General features: G+C 38.9%; 2 protein-coding genes across 2 annotated transcripts; both read right to left on the bottom strand.

Annotated features, from left to right (window-relative positions):
* Positions 1–6,475: 6,475 nt before the first annotated feature.
* On the bottom strand, positions 6,476–8,695 carry LOC101737341 (uncharacterized). The gene is made up of 2 exons (XM_004924917.5): positions 8,664–8,695; positions 6,476–7,254 (listed from the first exon to the last, which is right to left on the bottom strand). Exon 2 carries the CDS (start codon positions 7,241–7,243, stop codon positions 6,581–6,583), a length of 663 nt encoding a protein of 220 aa, XP_004924974.1. The 5' UTR covers positions 7,244–7,254; positions 8,664–8,695; the 3' UTR covers positions 6,476–6,580.
* A 1,495-nt stretch (positions 8,696–10,190) lies between these two features.
* Positions 10,191–16,420, bottom strand: LOC101737482 (uncharacterized). The gene is made up of 2 exons (XM_004924918.5): positions 13,276–16,420; positions 10,191–11,864 (listed from the first exon to the last, which is right to left on the bottom strand). The coding sequence occupies exons 1-2, from the start codon at positions 13,321–13,323 to the stop codon at positions 10,728–10,730; spliced, it is 1,185 nt and encodes a 394-aa protein (XP_004924975.1). The 5' UTR covers positions 13,324–16,420; the 3' UTR covers positions 10,191–10,727.
* Between the last annotated feature and the right edge of the window lie 80 nt (positions 16,421–16,500).

The raw sequence follows: 16,500 nt of genomic DNA, 5'->3' as shown, positions 1-16,500 counted from the left end.
ATAGATAATGATATTTTTTTGTATTTTTTGCATAAGTTTGCGTGTAAAGCCATCGAGCAATCAATCTTATCGAATACTTAGAATCGGTTTTGTCGTGTTAATCATAAAAAATACGGTTTTACTGGCGGTAGGACCTCTTGTGAGGCCGCACGGGTAGGTACCACCACCCTGCCTATTTCTGCCGTGAAGCAGATATGCGTTTAGCATTTAAGTTATAAATGTCTATGGCTCCAGTAACCATTTAACACCAGGTGGGCTTTGAGCTCGTCCACCCATCTAAGCATAAAAAAAAACATACCTCTTTGGACACATGGTATGCCTTACCACCAGCAAATCGTCAGCCTATTTAATCACTGGTGGTAGGACCTCTTGTGAGTCCGCACGGGTAGGCACCACCACCCCGCCTATTTCTGCCGTGAAGCAGTAAGTAATGCGTTTCGGTTTGAAGGGTGGGGTAGCCGTTGTAACTATACTGAGACCTTAGAACTTATGTATCAAGGTGGGTGGCGCATTTACATTGTAGATGTCTATGGGCTCCAGTAACCACTTAACACCAAGTGGGCTGAGAGCTCGTCCACCCATCTAAGCAAAAAATAATAATAATAATAATAAATGTGTCACGAAAAATACTCTCTGTATACACACAGTTGTGACTTAAAAGCACACTCTGTATGTGGATACAAATAGCTTATCGTGATAATGTCAGTAGTAAAACTATTTGAACTGCTAGTTCTGACGTCACAAGGGAAGAGCAAATGTGTCACAAGCCAACGCTTGGGCCGATCGTGCCTCTCTGTCGCTTGTTCCGCGCTCTCGCTTGCACGCTCAGGGTCGGGCGGAACGTGACACTTTTTCGTGTGTGCAGCCGGTGTTTATCGATTTATAAGACTTTATCACGTCATACTAGTGTAAGGTTTATTGTAAAATAATTTAAAAAATTAAAATAAAATGTATCATGTTAAAATTAAGGCAATTATCGGATTGCCAAATAGCAACACTGTTGGTGGGAGCAATGGCAGTAGTGGGGACGTGATATAATAAAAAAGGCGGTAGTCTGAAAAAACGCAACAGAAAGCAGTGGACTTTTTGGCGGGAACGCGAGGAGTGAAGTTGTGTGATTTGTTTTATTTTGTCTATTTAGTGTTTCTTCGGGTTTAAATGTGTAATAATGGTGGGAAAATGAAACAAAGCCGCTGGACGTAACTTCTTGGGATCGTCCAAAAAGTCCACTCAAGAAATCTTAGTAAACGACCACCATTTTACTGAGATTATATTTCATCTCATTTCATTTCATTTAATTTCATCCCAGTTGATTAATGTCTCAAATTAATCATCTTCATATCATTTCACTTCATAATATCATTTTTCATAAAATTAAGAATATACATTAAAATAAGACATGACTTAAAGGTCTCAGTTACCAGGTCATAACATCTCTTAAAAAAAAAAAAGCAGTGTATTCAGTAGTGAGCAGATATCTAAAGATTGTACAAGTGGAGTTACAATTAAAGCAATATTAAGTGAACTATTGCAATCTATATATTTATTTACTGGCTTTGGAACCTGAGTCGTACACTAGTAAAGGGAAACTGAGAATCAAACGAAAATATTAACAAGAACTATTTATTGGTCAATAAATAACAGTGGAAACAATTGTAATGGCGCTTTCATTCTTAACAACCGGATACCGGGCCAATTTTGATTTTAAACAATTTTTATTGTGTTTAAAGACGAATTGATTCACTGACCGATTTGGGTCGAGTGGATAACAAATGTCATAGAAGTTACAACGTAAATATCGCCAGCCCATCTTGAAACATGAGGTCTAGTCTCAATTCTATTGATCTCCGAATGGAAATGGATAATGCTAATTTTATAGAAACAAACACGACTAACGTCTTACTTTTGATTTAGATAGGCGGACGAAAAAAGCCCATCGGGTACTAAATATTCATAGAGCCTAAATCAGTAAATACTTTCAAACTGACCCCTGGATCAGACACATTACGGGTCTTTCTTACCTCTATTCTTTAAGCCCACAGACGTCCACAGCTGGACATAAGCTTATAGAAATTTATTAAAACTTAAATACAGGGGGGAGGAATAGGTATTTTTTTCAAATAATTGCAACCGCAGTTGCATGGTAATGCAGGGGGTAGGAGGGGAGAAAACAGGGGAGCCAGCGCCGAGACTGGCGACGCGATTGGCAAAAATGGATTCGGCAAGTAGCTTGGCATAATATCCGGTAAAGACACTTCGGTTATCGCTCCGCACGGCGTTATCGTTGGACTTAAACCGCCTAACTGATGCAGTTCTGGTAGCGCTGTTATTAATGGGTATTCGTAGGGGATCAGTGGGGGAAGAATGCTGGGGGCTTTTGGTGGGCAACATGGTGGCTTTGATTCGCAGGGAAACTGTACCGGCAACGGTACACACCTCGGGCAAACCGGTGGCGTGACTGGCAGGATGGCTGGTGTCTCGCAGCACTTAGAGATGATTTCAAATGGATATGGTGCTGCCATAGACAAGGAATTCGTTAGAAACGGCACACAATTCGTGATCGGTCTGTGGCATGGACGCGGTGTCTCACAGTGGATCGGTGCTGGTAACGGTAGGGAGTTCGTACAGAATAGTCCGGTGAAAGCAGCGCCGGTTGGCATCAGCGGCGTGTTCGGACGCAATGGCTGCTGTAAATAAACTTGACTGTTTACCTGGAATCAGAGAATTTTTTTTTTTAATTTCTCGCTGTTTATTGACGAGGCCCTTGCATATCAGAATCTGAATACCAACATTCACCTTGAAAAATCAGGTCGAAGACTAAATTGGATTGTGATTACACATGATTACATCGGGTGAGAAAAGGGGCTTGGTAATACTTAACTTTGTGAACTCACAACCCAACCCCAATTGAATCGTAAATTCGTTCACCCGTCTAGTTTTCTATTGCTAAGATGAGTAGACGAGCACACGGCTCACCGGCCCATAGACATGTAAAAGCCCTCACCTAACTTGAGACATGAGTTCTAAATATCAATTTTTACAGCACAACCTGTGCCATACCCTCCAAACCGAAACGGCAGAAATAGACAGGGTGGTGGTATGTATCCATGCGAATACGCAAGATGCCTCATAACCCGTAATTTGGGTAACTAAGCCAAGACTACTGGAAGGCTAAATGAGGCACCATCATCAGCCAACAGACATTGCTGTTGGACAAAGGCCTTCCCCAAGGTTTGCCACAATGACCGATACTGCCTGCGTCCAGCGAAGCCCGTGACCTTTAGCAGGTCATTCGTCTTCCTCGTACGCGCTTTACCCAACCACAACTTCAGGTGCTCGATCGCCAGTACCGAACTTTTTGCCTCCCAACCCGTCTGTTATATAAGCAATGTGCCCTGCCTACTGCCATTTCAACCTCGCATCCTTTGGGCTATGTCGCTTATCACAGTTTTCCTGCGTATCATTTCATTCCTAATTATTTTCTAGCAGCGAAACTTCAAGTATAACCCTTTCCATTGCTCTTCAGGTGACTGTGCCTTCTAATAAAGCCCGTTACACAGACACAACTAATTGAAGTCACCGTGGCCTAATTAATAAGACGACCAATGTGCTCGTTTGAAGCGAAGCGACTGTCTCAGTGTTCGAATCCCGGTGGCAAGTCCAATTTTTCTCGACTCGCGCCCACAAGTTACTTTCAAGATGACGAAATAACGTAGTATAACGAAAATCGAAGCCGCAAAATGAATTATCGTCTGGAGTCATGGTCCAGACGGCTGGCCGATCCTTCGGCTGGTCGTAGGACCGTCGAGGCGATTCGCCCGGTTCTTGTGAACTGGGTGAATCGTAACAGAGGACGCCTCACTTTCCGGCTCACGCAGGTGCTCACTGGGCATGGTTGCTTCGGTGAGTTCCTGCACCGGATCGGAGCCCAGCCGACGGCAGAGTGCCACCATTGTGGTTGCGACTTGGACACGGCGGAGCACAAGCTCGTCGCCTGCCCCGCATGGGAGGGGTGGCGCCGTGTCCTCGTCGCAAAAATAGGAATCGACTTGTCGTTGCCGAGTGTTGTGGCATCGTTGCTCGGCGACGACGAGTCGTGGAAGGCGATGCTCGACTTTTGCGAGTGCACCATCTCGCAGAAGGAGGCGGCGGAGCGCGTGAGAGACGCGCAAGCCCGCCGCCGTCGAGCGGGGGCCAGGGAGGCGGATCTCGCCCAAGCCCTGGCCCTCTAAGTGTTTCGGGTCCCCTTCATATGTCGGTCTGGGGACCGGCGAAGGGGGCCTAAGAAGACGACGTGCAAGCTGCTCTGCACGCGTTTTACGCAAGAGCATCCGGGTGATGGAAGGCCGGCTATCCTCGACCCACGCTGGTTCTGACCCAGCGGGGTATTCCGTAGGATAACCCATTCTAACCGGCGCCATCTAGGCGGGCTCCGGATAGCCTGCCGACCGAGAGGGCTGGTGGTCGTGGCGCCGACGACCGCTGGTCCGGCGTCCCGAGGGGGAGGGTGATGGGAGAGATGTGCTCCGCACTAAACGCTTCACTCTCCTCCCCTTGCCTTTTCATGAGTTCTGTCTCATGCGAGGGTTGGACGTTGGTTGTTGAGCGACAGGAGGTTTTAGTCGGTTCGACTCCGACATGCCCCACCCTCCATCCCCAGTGGAGGGTGGGAGTCCGGCGATTTCCTCCTGACAAAAAAAAAAAACGTAATTTCTAGCTCATTCATTGATTGGTAACAAATAAAAAATAATTTTCCATTATCAAATACCACGATGACTCCAAATGAGTTGATGAGTTAACTGAAGCTAATTCAAAAGCTGAAGCTTCAATTAAAAATTTTCAATAATAACAACTTACAGCCAAAACGATTGTGCATCCAAATAATAATTCGATTAACATTTTTCTATATTACGACGGCCACGAATGAAAAGTTTTATTGAAACTATATTAATCTGAACTTGAACAACGGTATTATCCACAATAGTGTCACAGTGCATATATATAACAGTAGTAACGTCCATTAAACAAACACAGTTTATATTCACTTAATTTTGTGCAACTAAAATATATTTCAATCGGGTGCTTGCGTAAATCTTTATCGAGGCGCTATCAAATCTGTGGTTGTGTGATTTTGAAAAGACTTATTTTAATGGAAATCCATAATTGTATTGCGTAAATTGGCATTTGTGAGTTGCACTACGGGCGGTAGCTTCGATTGTGCAATAGTGTTTTGCGCTGGGGTTCGGGATAAATAAAATTTTTACCGGAGTACAAGTTTTTTATTTTTTTTATTGCTTAGATGGGTGGTCGTGCTCACAGCCCACCTGGTGTTAAGTGGTTACTGGAGCCCATAGACGTCTGCGACGTAAATGCGCCACCCACCTTGAAATATAAGTTCTAAGGTCTCAAGTATAGTTACAACGGCTCTATTTAACTTAAAGCTCTATTTAACTTAAAACACTTAACGAGCACTTTAAAATTCTCAATTCACTTCTTCCGCTTCGCTTCAGGTGTTCCGTTCGCTGTTTCGCTTCGAGTAGATCCGATTACTAACTGCCTTCGTGTCATCCCTGCAACGGTTTTATAGTCGATACGACATCCCTAGAATTATCGAGAACCTTCCTGATAAGTCGAGTAGTTTCGATATGCTATTTGACAATAGATGGCGTTGTGCTTCTCGAGCGTTTACAGGTCTTTTGATCTTCGTTTCTGCTATTCGACGATAGATGGCGTTGCTCATACCGGCGTAACAATAGCTAGCGGAGTTTATGAGAGGACTGACTCGGTGGTTACCGCCTCGGAATGTTGCATCGAGGGTTGCGAGTTCGATTCCCACATCGGGCAAACATTGTGTGATAAACAAGTTTATTTGCTCTTTGTCTGGGCGCTTATTTTCTATATATATATGTGTGTATTTAAAGGTATATAAGTATGTTTGTCATACAACAACAAGTATTAGTTTTTAGTACCTTATGATTTATGTTTTTATGTTTTTTTAGGAAGGAAGTCTTACCGATGGCCCAAAGGCCTTTCCAGTTTGAGCAGGACACGTGGGAGGGGTGGGATTTACTAACAGCTGCCCGAGTGCCATCGAGATCTTCACGAGATTTCCGTCTCGTTTGCAAGAATATTCGTCGTAGCTAAATTGCATAGATAGCCCAATGCACAACAACCTATTATTTAGACGTAAATCACTACATAGTATTAAACAAAGTCGGACGGATTTTGATGCGTTTTTTTTTAATAGATAGAGTAATTGAAGAGGAAGGTTTATATGTATAATAACATCCTTTAAATGGTGGAGAAATTAATAATAAATTACAATTTCTGAACCGAAGCGAGGGCGGGTCGCTAGTTATACTACAAAAAAAAGATTGCCATAACTCTATTCCTGATGTGTTTGATCTCTTTTCTATTCACTTTCCCCCATCTATAGCCGAACACAGATTACCTCTCAATTAGAAAAACGTACAAATTTATTAATAAATAAATTATTTATTTTAATTAAATAACACACAAAAATAATTTACGTAACTATCCAAAGTAATTAAATTCCAATAATTTAATCTAAACATAAGATCTACAAAGTAGGAGGTGGTATGGGCACTTTCCTTAGAAAATGACTCCGCGCCTGTGTTGGCGGTGGTAAAAAATTGGATGACGTCGTCGAAAGGGCTGATATTGGAGAAGCAATGGGCAGATAAGGGTTCCCCGCTGGCTGCCTCTCGGGGTACATTTGGGGTGACATGTAATTCACGACCGGAGCGCTTCTGTAGAACTCGTTAACGGGATATTGCTCAAAAGGTATGACTGATTGAGTTTGACATTCCACTCGAGGTCGTGTCAAAGTTCGTTGACAATCACACGGAAACTCATTTGGTAGTACGCGCACTTCGATTGGCGCACGTGCTATTTCGTTTGCCAGTATTCTGATGGGACAATCGTTGGCCGGCACGATACTGGATAATGGGACGATTTCTCGTTCTCTGGGTACAGCGATTGGTTCGAACATATTCTGGCTTGGCACAATAACCCGTCTCGACTTAATCATTTCCGGGGCAAACATCGTTCTGCCCGTATCCTCTGCGGCAGATTTAATAGCTTGTATTGCCATTGGTGCTTTCGATGGCGTCAAAATTTGCCTCAATAATGAGGCTAGAGCTGTATCTGGACATTGGGCATACGACTGTTGTGATGATAAGATGATTGAGACGCAAACAAAGATGACTCTAATTCTTCCCATTGTTTGGAGATCTGAAATAGAAATGTTATTAATTGAAACCTTTTTGGGTCTGTTAAATGTATTTATGTTATTGTTACTGTTATTATACAACAGTTTTTCCGGATCTCAAAGTTGATTAATGGCAACTCTGATGATAAATTAATTACAAGTGGACCGAAATAAGCAGATTAGTATATATCAGTACAGTAAGTGTAAGTAAGTGTGTAACTATATGTTCTCCTTTTTTAAGTATGGCAATTGGCTTCGTAAGATAGCATTGTTGCCAGTATCGAGCTTATAAAAATCTTCAATTGTAAGAAAATATGTATTTTGTTATTGGCCTTGAATTTGTTATTGGATTTATAGTGAAATTAGATGAAGGAGATAGTGATAGAGACTGTAATAAATTGGGATGAAATGAAATGATTCGGGATGACATGAGGTGAAATGAAGTCTCGGTAAAACGGTGGTTATTTACTGCAACTTCCATGGACTTTTTGGATAAGCCCGAGAAGCTTTTGTCGTTATTCCACTTTCGCGCAACTGTTAATAAACCACCACTATTACACGATTAAACCTGCAGAAACACTAAATCTATACATATAAATAAAATTGGAGCGTTTGTTTGTAATATTGAAATACTAGAAAATAACATTTTTTACAATTTTTGTCTGTCTGTCTGTCTGTCTGTTTGTTCCGGCTAATCTCTGGAACGCTGGACCGATTTTGGCGGAACTTTCACTGACAGGTAGCTAATGATATAAGGAGTAACTTAGGCTACTTTTTTTAGATTAGCTTCGCCCCGCGGAGTCAGCCGCGGTACGACAATAACCGCGGGTAATATCGCGGGACTCAACTATCAATAATAAAATTTAATGTTTCCGAAGTAAAGCGAGGGCGGGTCGCTAGTTGATAAAATAAAGCAATTCACAGAACATCGCATCTGGCGTTCCCGCCAAAAAGCACTTAAAAAAATTGCAAGAAACATCATAAAATGGAATTAAAGATATAGGCAAAGGGGTGTGGTTTCATTAGCTAATGCTTGACATTATGTTCAACATTTTGTTTTTATTTTCAGCGAGGCAAACGCATACCTAACCTCAAATTTTGAATGTTTCTAAGAATTTTAATGCAATCACGAACACAAAACACACATTATGTACTATTGCGTACATTTCCGGTTAATTAGACTAAACCCTAAATGTCAAATTTATTTTGGCCCCGAATGACGTAAATAGAAATGAATTATTATTCGAAAGGGTTTAGTCTTTTGGTCTTCATGCCCCACTTTTTTTTTAATAAAAGCATTGCGGCATAGGATAATAAGAGCATAACAGTTCATATAATAAACAATACGATTTCCTACCTTTTATAAATATCAGTTATAAAATCTGTATAAGCTTATCCGAAATTATAAATTAAAATTAAGAAGAATAAATACCTGTTATCTTATCGACAGCTAGTGCTTTAATAACATGCAGACTGTAGTTTCAATCGATTCTTTTATATTCTAGTTCAATTACGAAACATTATTATCTAAAATCTACATAATATCTTTGTCACGTCATTATTTTACTATCATCACTGATAACTCACAAGAAACATGTTAAGAAACATTTCATAATAGTTTCTCGTAACTACATTGTAACATTATCCCGTCAAATAAATACAGAATAGACAAGTTAAGATAAATCTTGAAATCGTTTATTTTGGCTAAAATTTTAAGGAAGTAGACGGTTATAGACGGAGTTCTTAAAGACTTCAGTGTGATTAGTGCGAGTTTTTTAACGTTCTCCATAGCGTAAAAGTTAACTCAAATTTGTATGGAATTGGAACGTACCAACTGCATACAAATTGAGTTAACTTTTACGCTATCGAGACCGTTAAAAAGCTCGCGCTAAGCACACAGTTACAAGAAAAGTTTTATTGTTCAATGAATGAGTTAACAAAATGGCGTTAATTGAATTTGAAGTCTGGCGCAATGATTTGGGAGCAGCTACTAAAATATATAGAAGTAAAATTGATTAGCGTAAAAGATATATCTGCATTGAAACTGTGTTTTAAAAGAGGGGTGGAATAAACTTTGGCATTGGAGGCATTTGGCTACAGGACCGCCATTTTAAATGTATTTTATTTTACGGTCACTATGAATGCACTACAGTATTGGTACATTTCAGTAGTGTTTTTTTATTGCTTAGACGGCCGATCGAGCTCACGGCCCACCAGGTGTTAAGTGGTTAACTAAGCCCATAGACATCTACAACATAAATGCCGCCACCCACCTCGAGACATGAGTACTAAGGTCTCCGTTTTTTTCAGTACAGCGTGTTTCATGAGGTTAAATTTGTCATTAAATCCTTCTTTGTTATGCTATTATTATGTATATAGATAACAATAGGCGTGTTTTTTTCTAATTTTATATATACGCGTCTTTTACTCGATTGAATTAAGTTATTAACTTTTCAGGAATAAGTACCACTAATACAATAAGTGAACGGTATATAACTATAAACAAATGTATTCTATTAGTTCTTTCGTGCAACCATACCCTATTTAATTTTAATTTTACCGGTGGTAGGACCTCTTGAGAGTCCGCGCGGGTAGGTACAACCGCCTTGCCTATTTCTGCCGCGAAGCCGTTGTAACTATACTGAGACCTTAGAACTTATATCTCATCTCAATCATAAATATATCGAAATCGTAAATTCACTGAAAATATATTTGTTTCTAGCTGAAATTGAAGTAAATTAGTTCATACGTATTTGCAACAACAAATGTTAATCTAAGAAAAATAAAATGCTTAGTATTATATAGTGAGATTTGGCGGGAATTCATTGGTTATATAATACTATTTCTTTATTTCTAAAAGTTAACTTGTCGAACAGAAAAATTCACTAAACAATGTCAGACAAAAACTTATATAATTGTTGGACTATTGACGGACTGGTTTATGAATAAAAAATTAAGATTATAAAAATATATTTTATTATTAGCTTACAAAATAAATTCAATTTGAGTTTACCAATAGAACAAACAAATCAAAATGGAACTTTTGACGGATAACATAAAGTTGAAAATCGTGCACATCAAACATTATAATATATTATCTATTAATTGAAATTATAAGTTTGAACAATATTATGATTCTATTGTCAGAGACTATTATACTTTTAGAATCACAGATTTCGCCAAGACTACACTTTAGACAAATATTAATAAAGACAAACAATATTTAATCTAATCTCAATTTGACCACAGACTAAGAAAAATTTGACAATAAACAAATAGTGTGCACGCGTGTGTGTCCAATACATAGTAGTGTGTGTAATGTTTTATTTATTGATTTATTATATTTTTTGTTCACAATTAAAAAAAAAGTTCACATTCTGCACACCTCCTCTATATTCTCTATAAGTGTGAGAAATTTCATACTCCTCCGTCCGCGCAATTTTCGTAAAAAAGGGATACAAAGTTTTGCTTCGCGTATTAATATATAGATAATGATTCACAAGAATGGCGGTTGCAATGTGATCTGACGTAGATATTTCCCACACCCGCAGCCGCAGTCCATCCCGCAGTTACATATCCCGTCTCGGCAACAGCAGTTCGGTAACTGACAAGCACACTTCGGTAGCTCCAATCCACTTATTGGAATTTCCAAATGGCATCCACACGAGCAGGCAGGTAGATCGTAGTTGTATCCAAACATATCAAAAGGCGGACTGTCGTATGGGTTTGGTAGTAATTGAACCGGGCCAAAGGCGCAGTTTGGTTGACAGTTGCAGCTTGGCACAGATAATCCGTAGTAAGAGGTAAAGTCGTAGGGAGGACTGTAAGTACTTTGAGGGTAAGGCATTTCTATTGAAGTCAAGAAATCAATGATGTTTGGCATTTGTAGGGCCTTGCAAATACCGAGGTCACTCTCGCAAGTACATTGATTACGTTGGCAAGTACATGGGTTACTTTGGCAGGTGCATGGGTTACTTTGGCAGGTGCATGGGCTACTTTGGCAAGCGCACGGGATACTTTGACAAGTGCATGGGCTGCTTTGGCAAGTGCACGAGCTAATTTGACAAGTGCATGGGCTATTCTGGCAGTTACAAGCTCCTGCTTGACATCCACAGTTCAAATTTTGGCATCTGCATTCTGTCAATGGCCGAGCGCAATTCGGGCATCCGTAACCAAAACCTTGGCATGCGCATTCCGGAATCCTGCATTCACATTTATTCAGCGGATATCTATAATTCTGAACCGGGCCACCGAATTTGTTTCGTTGGCATCCACAATCGGCAATATGGCATCCGCAGTTCGGCATTTGGCATACGCAATTCGGTACATCTGCGACGGATGATGGTACTCGAGGTATTGGAGCGCGAACGAAGTCACCGACTTCTGGCAATAAATAACTATAAGCCTCGATAGGTATAGAACTGGCAAATGATGCTAGAAAAGGTAAATCTAGAATGTTTAGATACGGGACTTGGCACCCGCAAGCATCTATACAGCCACAATTGAAGTTCGAATCAATTGGCACCCCGGATCCATAATTTGGCATTTCTAGTTGTTTTTGACAGCCGCATAGCGGCAATCTGAATTTATTTGTTTTTGTTGTTTTAAACGATGAGATCACTTGTGAATCCGCCTGAAAAACGTGTCAATATTAGTTTTAATGTTATAATATTTTCCAACCATATTCCATAGAACAGACTGCCCAAGACCGATATAAATGGAAAATTTTGATTCGAGCCCTACACCCCAGCAGAGGGTAATAGGAAAGAATGATAATGATGATGATTCCATATTAAAACTATAGAAGAAATCTACAAAATTGTAACTAATTTGAAACGAAAAAAAATGGCGTCTGTTACGGTGCCACTTTTTTATATCTTTGCAGGTTTAAATAATCACGAATCCACGTCATATCATCCCAATATAGTATTTGTGTAACTACTACATTATTATTAAGTTTATTTTACATGTTATATTACCACGACTTCCCCATAATTTTCTCACTAATCTAAATCACTAAAGTCAAAACCTCATTGAGCCAATTTCAACCAAAATCTGGGAAAGGAAGTTATACCCGAGTCACTTATCAATAAAATTGGACATGTCAAGCAATGGCAGCAATTTAAAACCAAAACATGCTTCGAATTGCCATTAAATTGCTTGACAAAGATTTTGTTGACAAAACTATTAATCGAAACTCAATATTACTCAGTGTGCAAAGGAATCCCTTAGTTTACAGTTACATCGTCCAACTATCGTTAAAGTTTTAAAATAAACACAATTTACTGGCGGTAGGACCTCTTGTAAGTCCGCACGGGTAGGTACCACCGCCCTGCCTATTTCTGCCGAGAAGCAGTAATGCGTTTCGGTTTGAAGGGTGGGGCAGCCGCAACTATACTGAGACTTAGAACTGATATCTCAAGGTGGGTGGCGGCATTTACGTTGTAGATGTCTATGGGCTCCGGTAACTACTTAACACCAAGTGGGCTGTGAGGTCGTCCACCCACCTAAGCTATATAAATATATATATATATATTTGACGTACATATTCTTACTACGATTTCGTCCAATAGTTGAAAATCGCGGTAAGAAATTGTTGAATAAAAAGTATATAAGTTAAGTTAAGTATATAAGTTAAGATAATTAAGAGTGGTCAAATTAATACATTGCAATCTGTATATATAAAAATGAATTGCTGTTCGTTAGTCTCGCTAAAACTCGAGAACGGCTGGACCGATTTGGCTAATTTTGGTCTTGAATTATTTGTGGAAGTCCAGAGAAGGTTTAAAATGTATATAAATATGAAAATACTCGGAATTAAAAAAAAAAAAAAACAGATTCCTTTTGTTTGTTTTAAGTTTATTTTATACAAAAGTTTAGGTGTTTTTTTTTTAGATTGAGGCACTACAAAGTCTGCCGGGTCAGCTAGTTGTATATAAATATTTGAACAGAAAACGGTTTTGTTTTTAAGTATAGACGGTTGCGACCACTATCAAATATATTATAACCTAATAGTTATTTTTATAAATAGTGTTAGTACTTACAAACACACAAAACAAAGTGAGAAATATTAAAGGAACAATACGCTCCATCGTTCTTACAAAAACAATATCGAATTAATAATATACGTAGTGATATAAAAATTCAACTTTATATACTTAAAAATTAATAAAGTTATGAAACAATTAAAGTCACGATAAAATAATGATTTTCAAACAAAAAATTGCATTCCGATTGTCGATAATTTGCGTAAAACTTATCTGTGTTGGTAATCAATTATAATATTTCTCATATTAAAAATTATATGATAAATAATATAAATCTAATTACGCAAGCAGTTTTAAAGTGGACAATAATGATTCTTTTTAACACGCTTTTATTAACTTCACACGTATGTTTAACGGAAACTTGAAGTCGTCGTGGCCTAAAGGATAAGACGTCCGGTGCATTCGTATCTAGCGATGCAACGATGTTCGAGTCCCGCAGGCGGGTACAAATTTTTCTAATGAAATACGTACTTAACAATTGTTCACGATTGACTTCCACGGTGAAGGAATAACATCGTGTAATAAAAATCAAACCCGCAAAATTATAATTTGCGTAATTACTGGTGGTAGGACCTCTTGTGAGTCCGCGCGGGTAAGTACCACCGCCCCGCCTATTTCTGCCGTGAAGCAGTAATGCGTTTCGGTTTGAAGGGTGGGGCAGCCGTTGTGACTATACTGAGACCTTAGAACTTATATCTCAAGGTGTGTGGCGCATTTACGTTGTAGATGTCTATGGGCTTCAGTAACCACTTAACTAACACCAGGTGGACTGTGAGCTCGTCCACACGTCTAAGCAATAAAAATAAGTAAAAAAAAAACTTTGAAAATCATTTTGATTCCCTTGAAAATGTCGGATCAACCCGACACTTGGCATACTTATCAAGGACCGATGATAATTCAATTACTTTTTTTTTATTGCCCTTGTTGACAAACGAGCATACGGCCCATCTGATGGTGAGTGGTTACCGTCGCCCATGGACTTCAGCAATGCCAGGGGTAGAGCCAAGCCGCTGCCTACCGCTTAATACTCTCCACAAGCCTCGTTTGAAGAAGGACATGTCATAGCGCTCGAGAAACACCGTGGAGGGGAGCTCATTCCATAGCCGGATGGTACGTGGCAAAAAAGTCCTCTGGAAACGCACTGTGGATGACCGCAGTGGCTCCAGGTAGTATGGATGAACTCTACTCCGGTGGCGGGCGGTGCGATGGTAAAAACGAGACGTCGGTATCATCTCGAACAGTTCCTCAGAGCACGATAGCCACGATAGCAGAATTAGTAGGATAATCAGGATAATCAGGATTATCGATTTTTTGTCGGAATTACCTCCCAATTTTAACAGCTCTTCCACAATATTAACAAAGCCTAATTCAACCGCTGTACAAATTAATAGCTTATTATTGACGTGTTGATGTTCTATTTTTACACCATATTAAGGTATGTATAAGGTTTACAAAACACACTTTTATAGAAAACCAAATAAAAAAAGGACAATCAATAATAGTTTAAAATCTTAAAAACCCGCGAAATGTCTGTAATCTGTTTAATAAATACTGCAGACCTTTCTCCTAGTTCTAGTCTTAATGCCAGCTCAGCAGAAACTCAGTGGGAGTTTCTCGCCGGATCTTCTCAGTGGGTCGCGTTTCCGATCCGGTGGTAGATTCAGGGAAGCTCTACTCTTGCTAGGGCCAGTGTTAGCAACACTCCCGGTTTGAGCCCCGTGAGCTCACCTACACGTCAAGTAGAAGCTGAAAATTAAATAGCCTCTCAAGGCTATCAGCATAGGTAGGAAAAAAGTCCTAATAAATTATTATGACAGATTCAAAATATCTTTAAAAATCTTTATAATGTACATTCGTAGAAAAATACTATTTAATGTTATTACATCCGAATGATAAAATTGCTTTCCGAATAGATGGATGTATGAATAAGGGACACGCCTGTAAAACCCTATTTGGATTTAAAACATAAAATCAACTTTGATATAATATAATTGAACCTGTCCAATAGCATTGACAAGTATGTGATGTTTGATTTTTTCATTGCAATAATTTTTTTTTTTTTAGGGCGCATTTGTCATGAAAATTTCGAGAAAGTACTTAAGAAGACAGAAGATGAGAGGTGTGACCAGGTCCCTGAAACTGCGGTACTTTAAGACAAGTATTTTATTTTGTATGGTACCTAGCGACATCTTGTAGCGGAGGCCCGTAAACTTATATATTATTAAAGTTAAGGTATTTCATTATTACTAGTGGTCCCGTAGAAGTCGAAATTCGACTTTAATCAATTGAAATTTTATGTTTAAACATTATTATGGTTCTATTGTCAAATACTATTGTACTTATATAATATAACCACAGATTTCGCCAAAACTACACTATACATAAATAATAAATAAAGACAAACAATATTCATCTATTCTCAATTTGACCACAGACTTTAAACACTAACAAAAGTTTTACAATTGACAATAAACAAAGAGTATATTTATATATATGTGTTGTGTCAAATACATGGTAATGTGTGTAATGTTTTCTTTATTGATTTAATGTATCTTTTATGCATTATTTTAAAAAACTATTAACATTGTACACTTCTTCTCTATATTCTCTATAAGTGTGGAAAATTTCATACTCCTCCGTCCGCGCAATTTTCGTAAAAAGGGATACAAAGTTTTTGCTTCACGTATTAATATATAGATATAACTAAACATAGAAAATAAAAAAAAAATACAAATCTAACAAGTCTTAAATTTGTTAGAGACATATTGATTAAATTTTATCAATTTGTGGTTTCTCAAGATTTACAAAATCCTTCATTTAAAAATAAAATATAGCATAGGTAGTATGTTACTGCCATCAACAGGACCAATGAGAAACTAATCAAAACGAGGCCATCTAGTGGCCGGCGCCCGTAAACATTTTTGTTGAGTGCTTGAGTTGCTCATCTCTAACTAATATATGTGTATTATTTATGGGTGTGACGCCAATTGAAATGTTTTTATTTATATATAAGTGCACATTTGATTTGGTTAGAATAAGTTCGTTTCGGGTGGGTAGCAGCATTTATATTGTAGATGTCTATGGGCTCCGGTAACCACTTAACATCACGCGGACCGTGAGCTCGTCCACACATACAAGCAAAAAAAAAATTTGCCTTTCAAAACAATCTAAACAGATACAAACAGACCTAACATGAAAGTAATCATAATATAATCTCAATGC

The sequence above is a fragment of the Bombyx mori genome, chromosome 2 (assembly GCF_030269925.1).
Source record: "Bombyx mori chromosome 2, ASM3026992v2".
In the NCBI taxonomy this organism is placed as follows: domain Eukaryota; kingdom Metazoa; phylum Arthropoda; class Insecta; order Lepidoptera; family Bombycidae; genus Bombyx; species Bombyx mori.
Note: the sequence above shows the minus strand (reverse complement) of the source record. Positions and strands in the feature narration are given on the sequence as shown.

Excerpts from the sequence above, each read along its gene's own strand:
- LOC101737341 (XM_004924917.5), bottom strand. The coding sequence starts at position 7,243 with ATGGGAAGAATTAGAGTCATCTTTGTTTGCGTCTCAATCATCTTATCA.
- LOC101737482 (XM_004924918.5), bottom strand. The coding sequence starts at position 13,323 with ATGGAGCGTATTGTTCCTTTAATATTTCTCACTTTGTTTTGTGTGTTT. Across the intron at positions 11,865-13,275 it reads TCACTTTGTTTTGTGTGTTT|GCGGATTCACAAGTGATCTC; the intron begins GTAAGTACTAAC and ends CACGTTTTTCAG.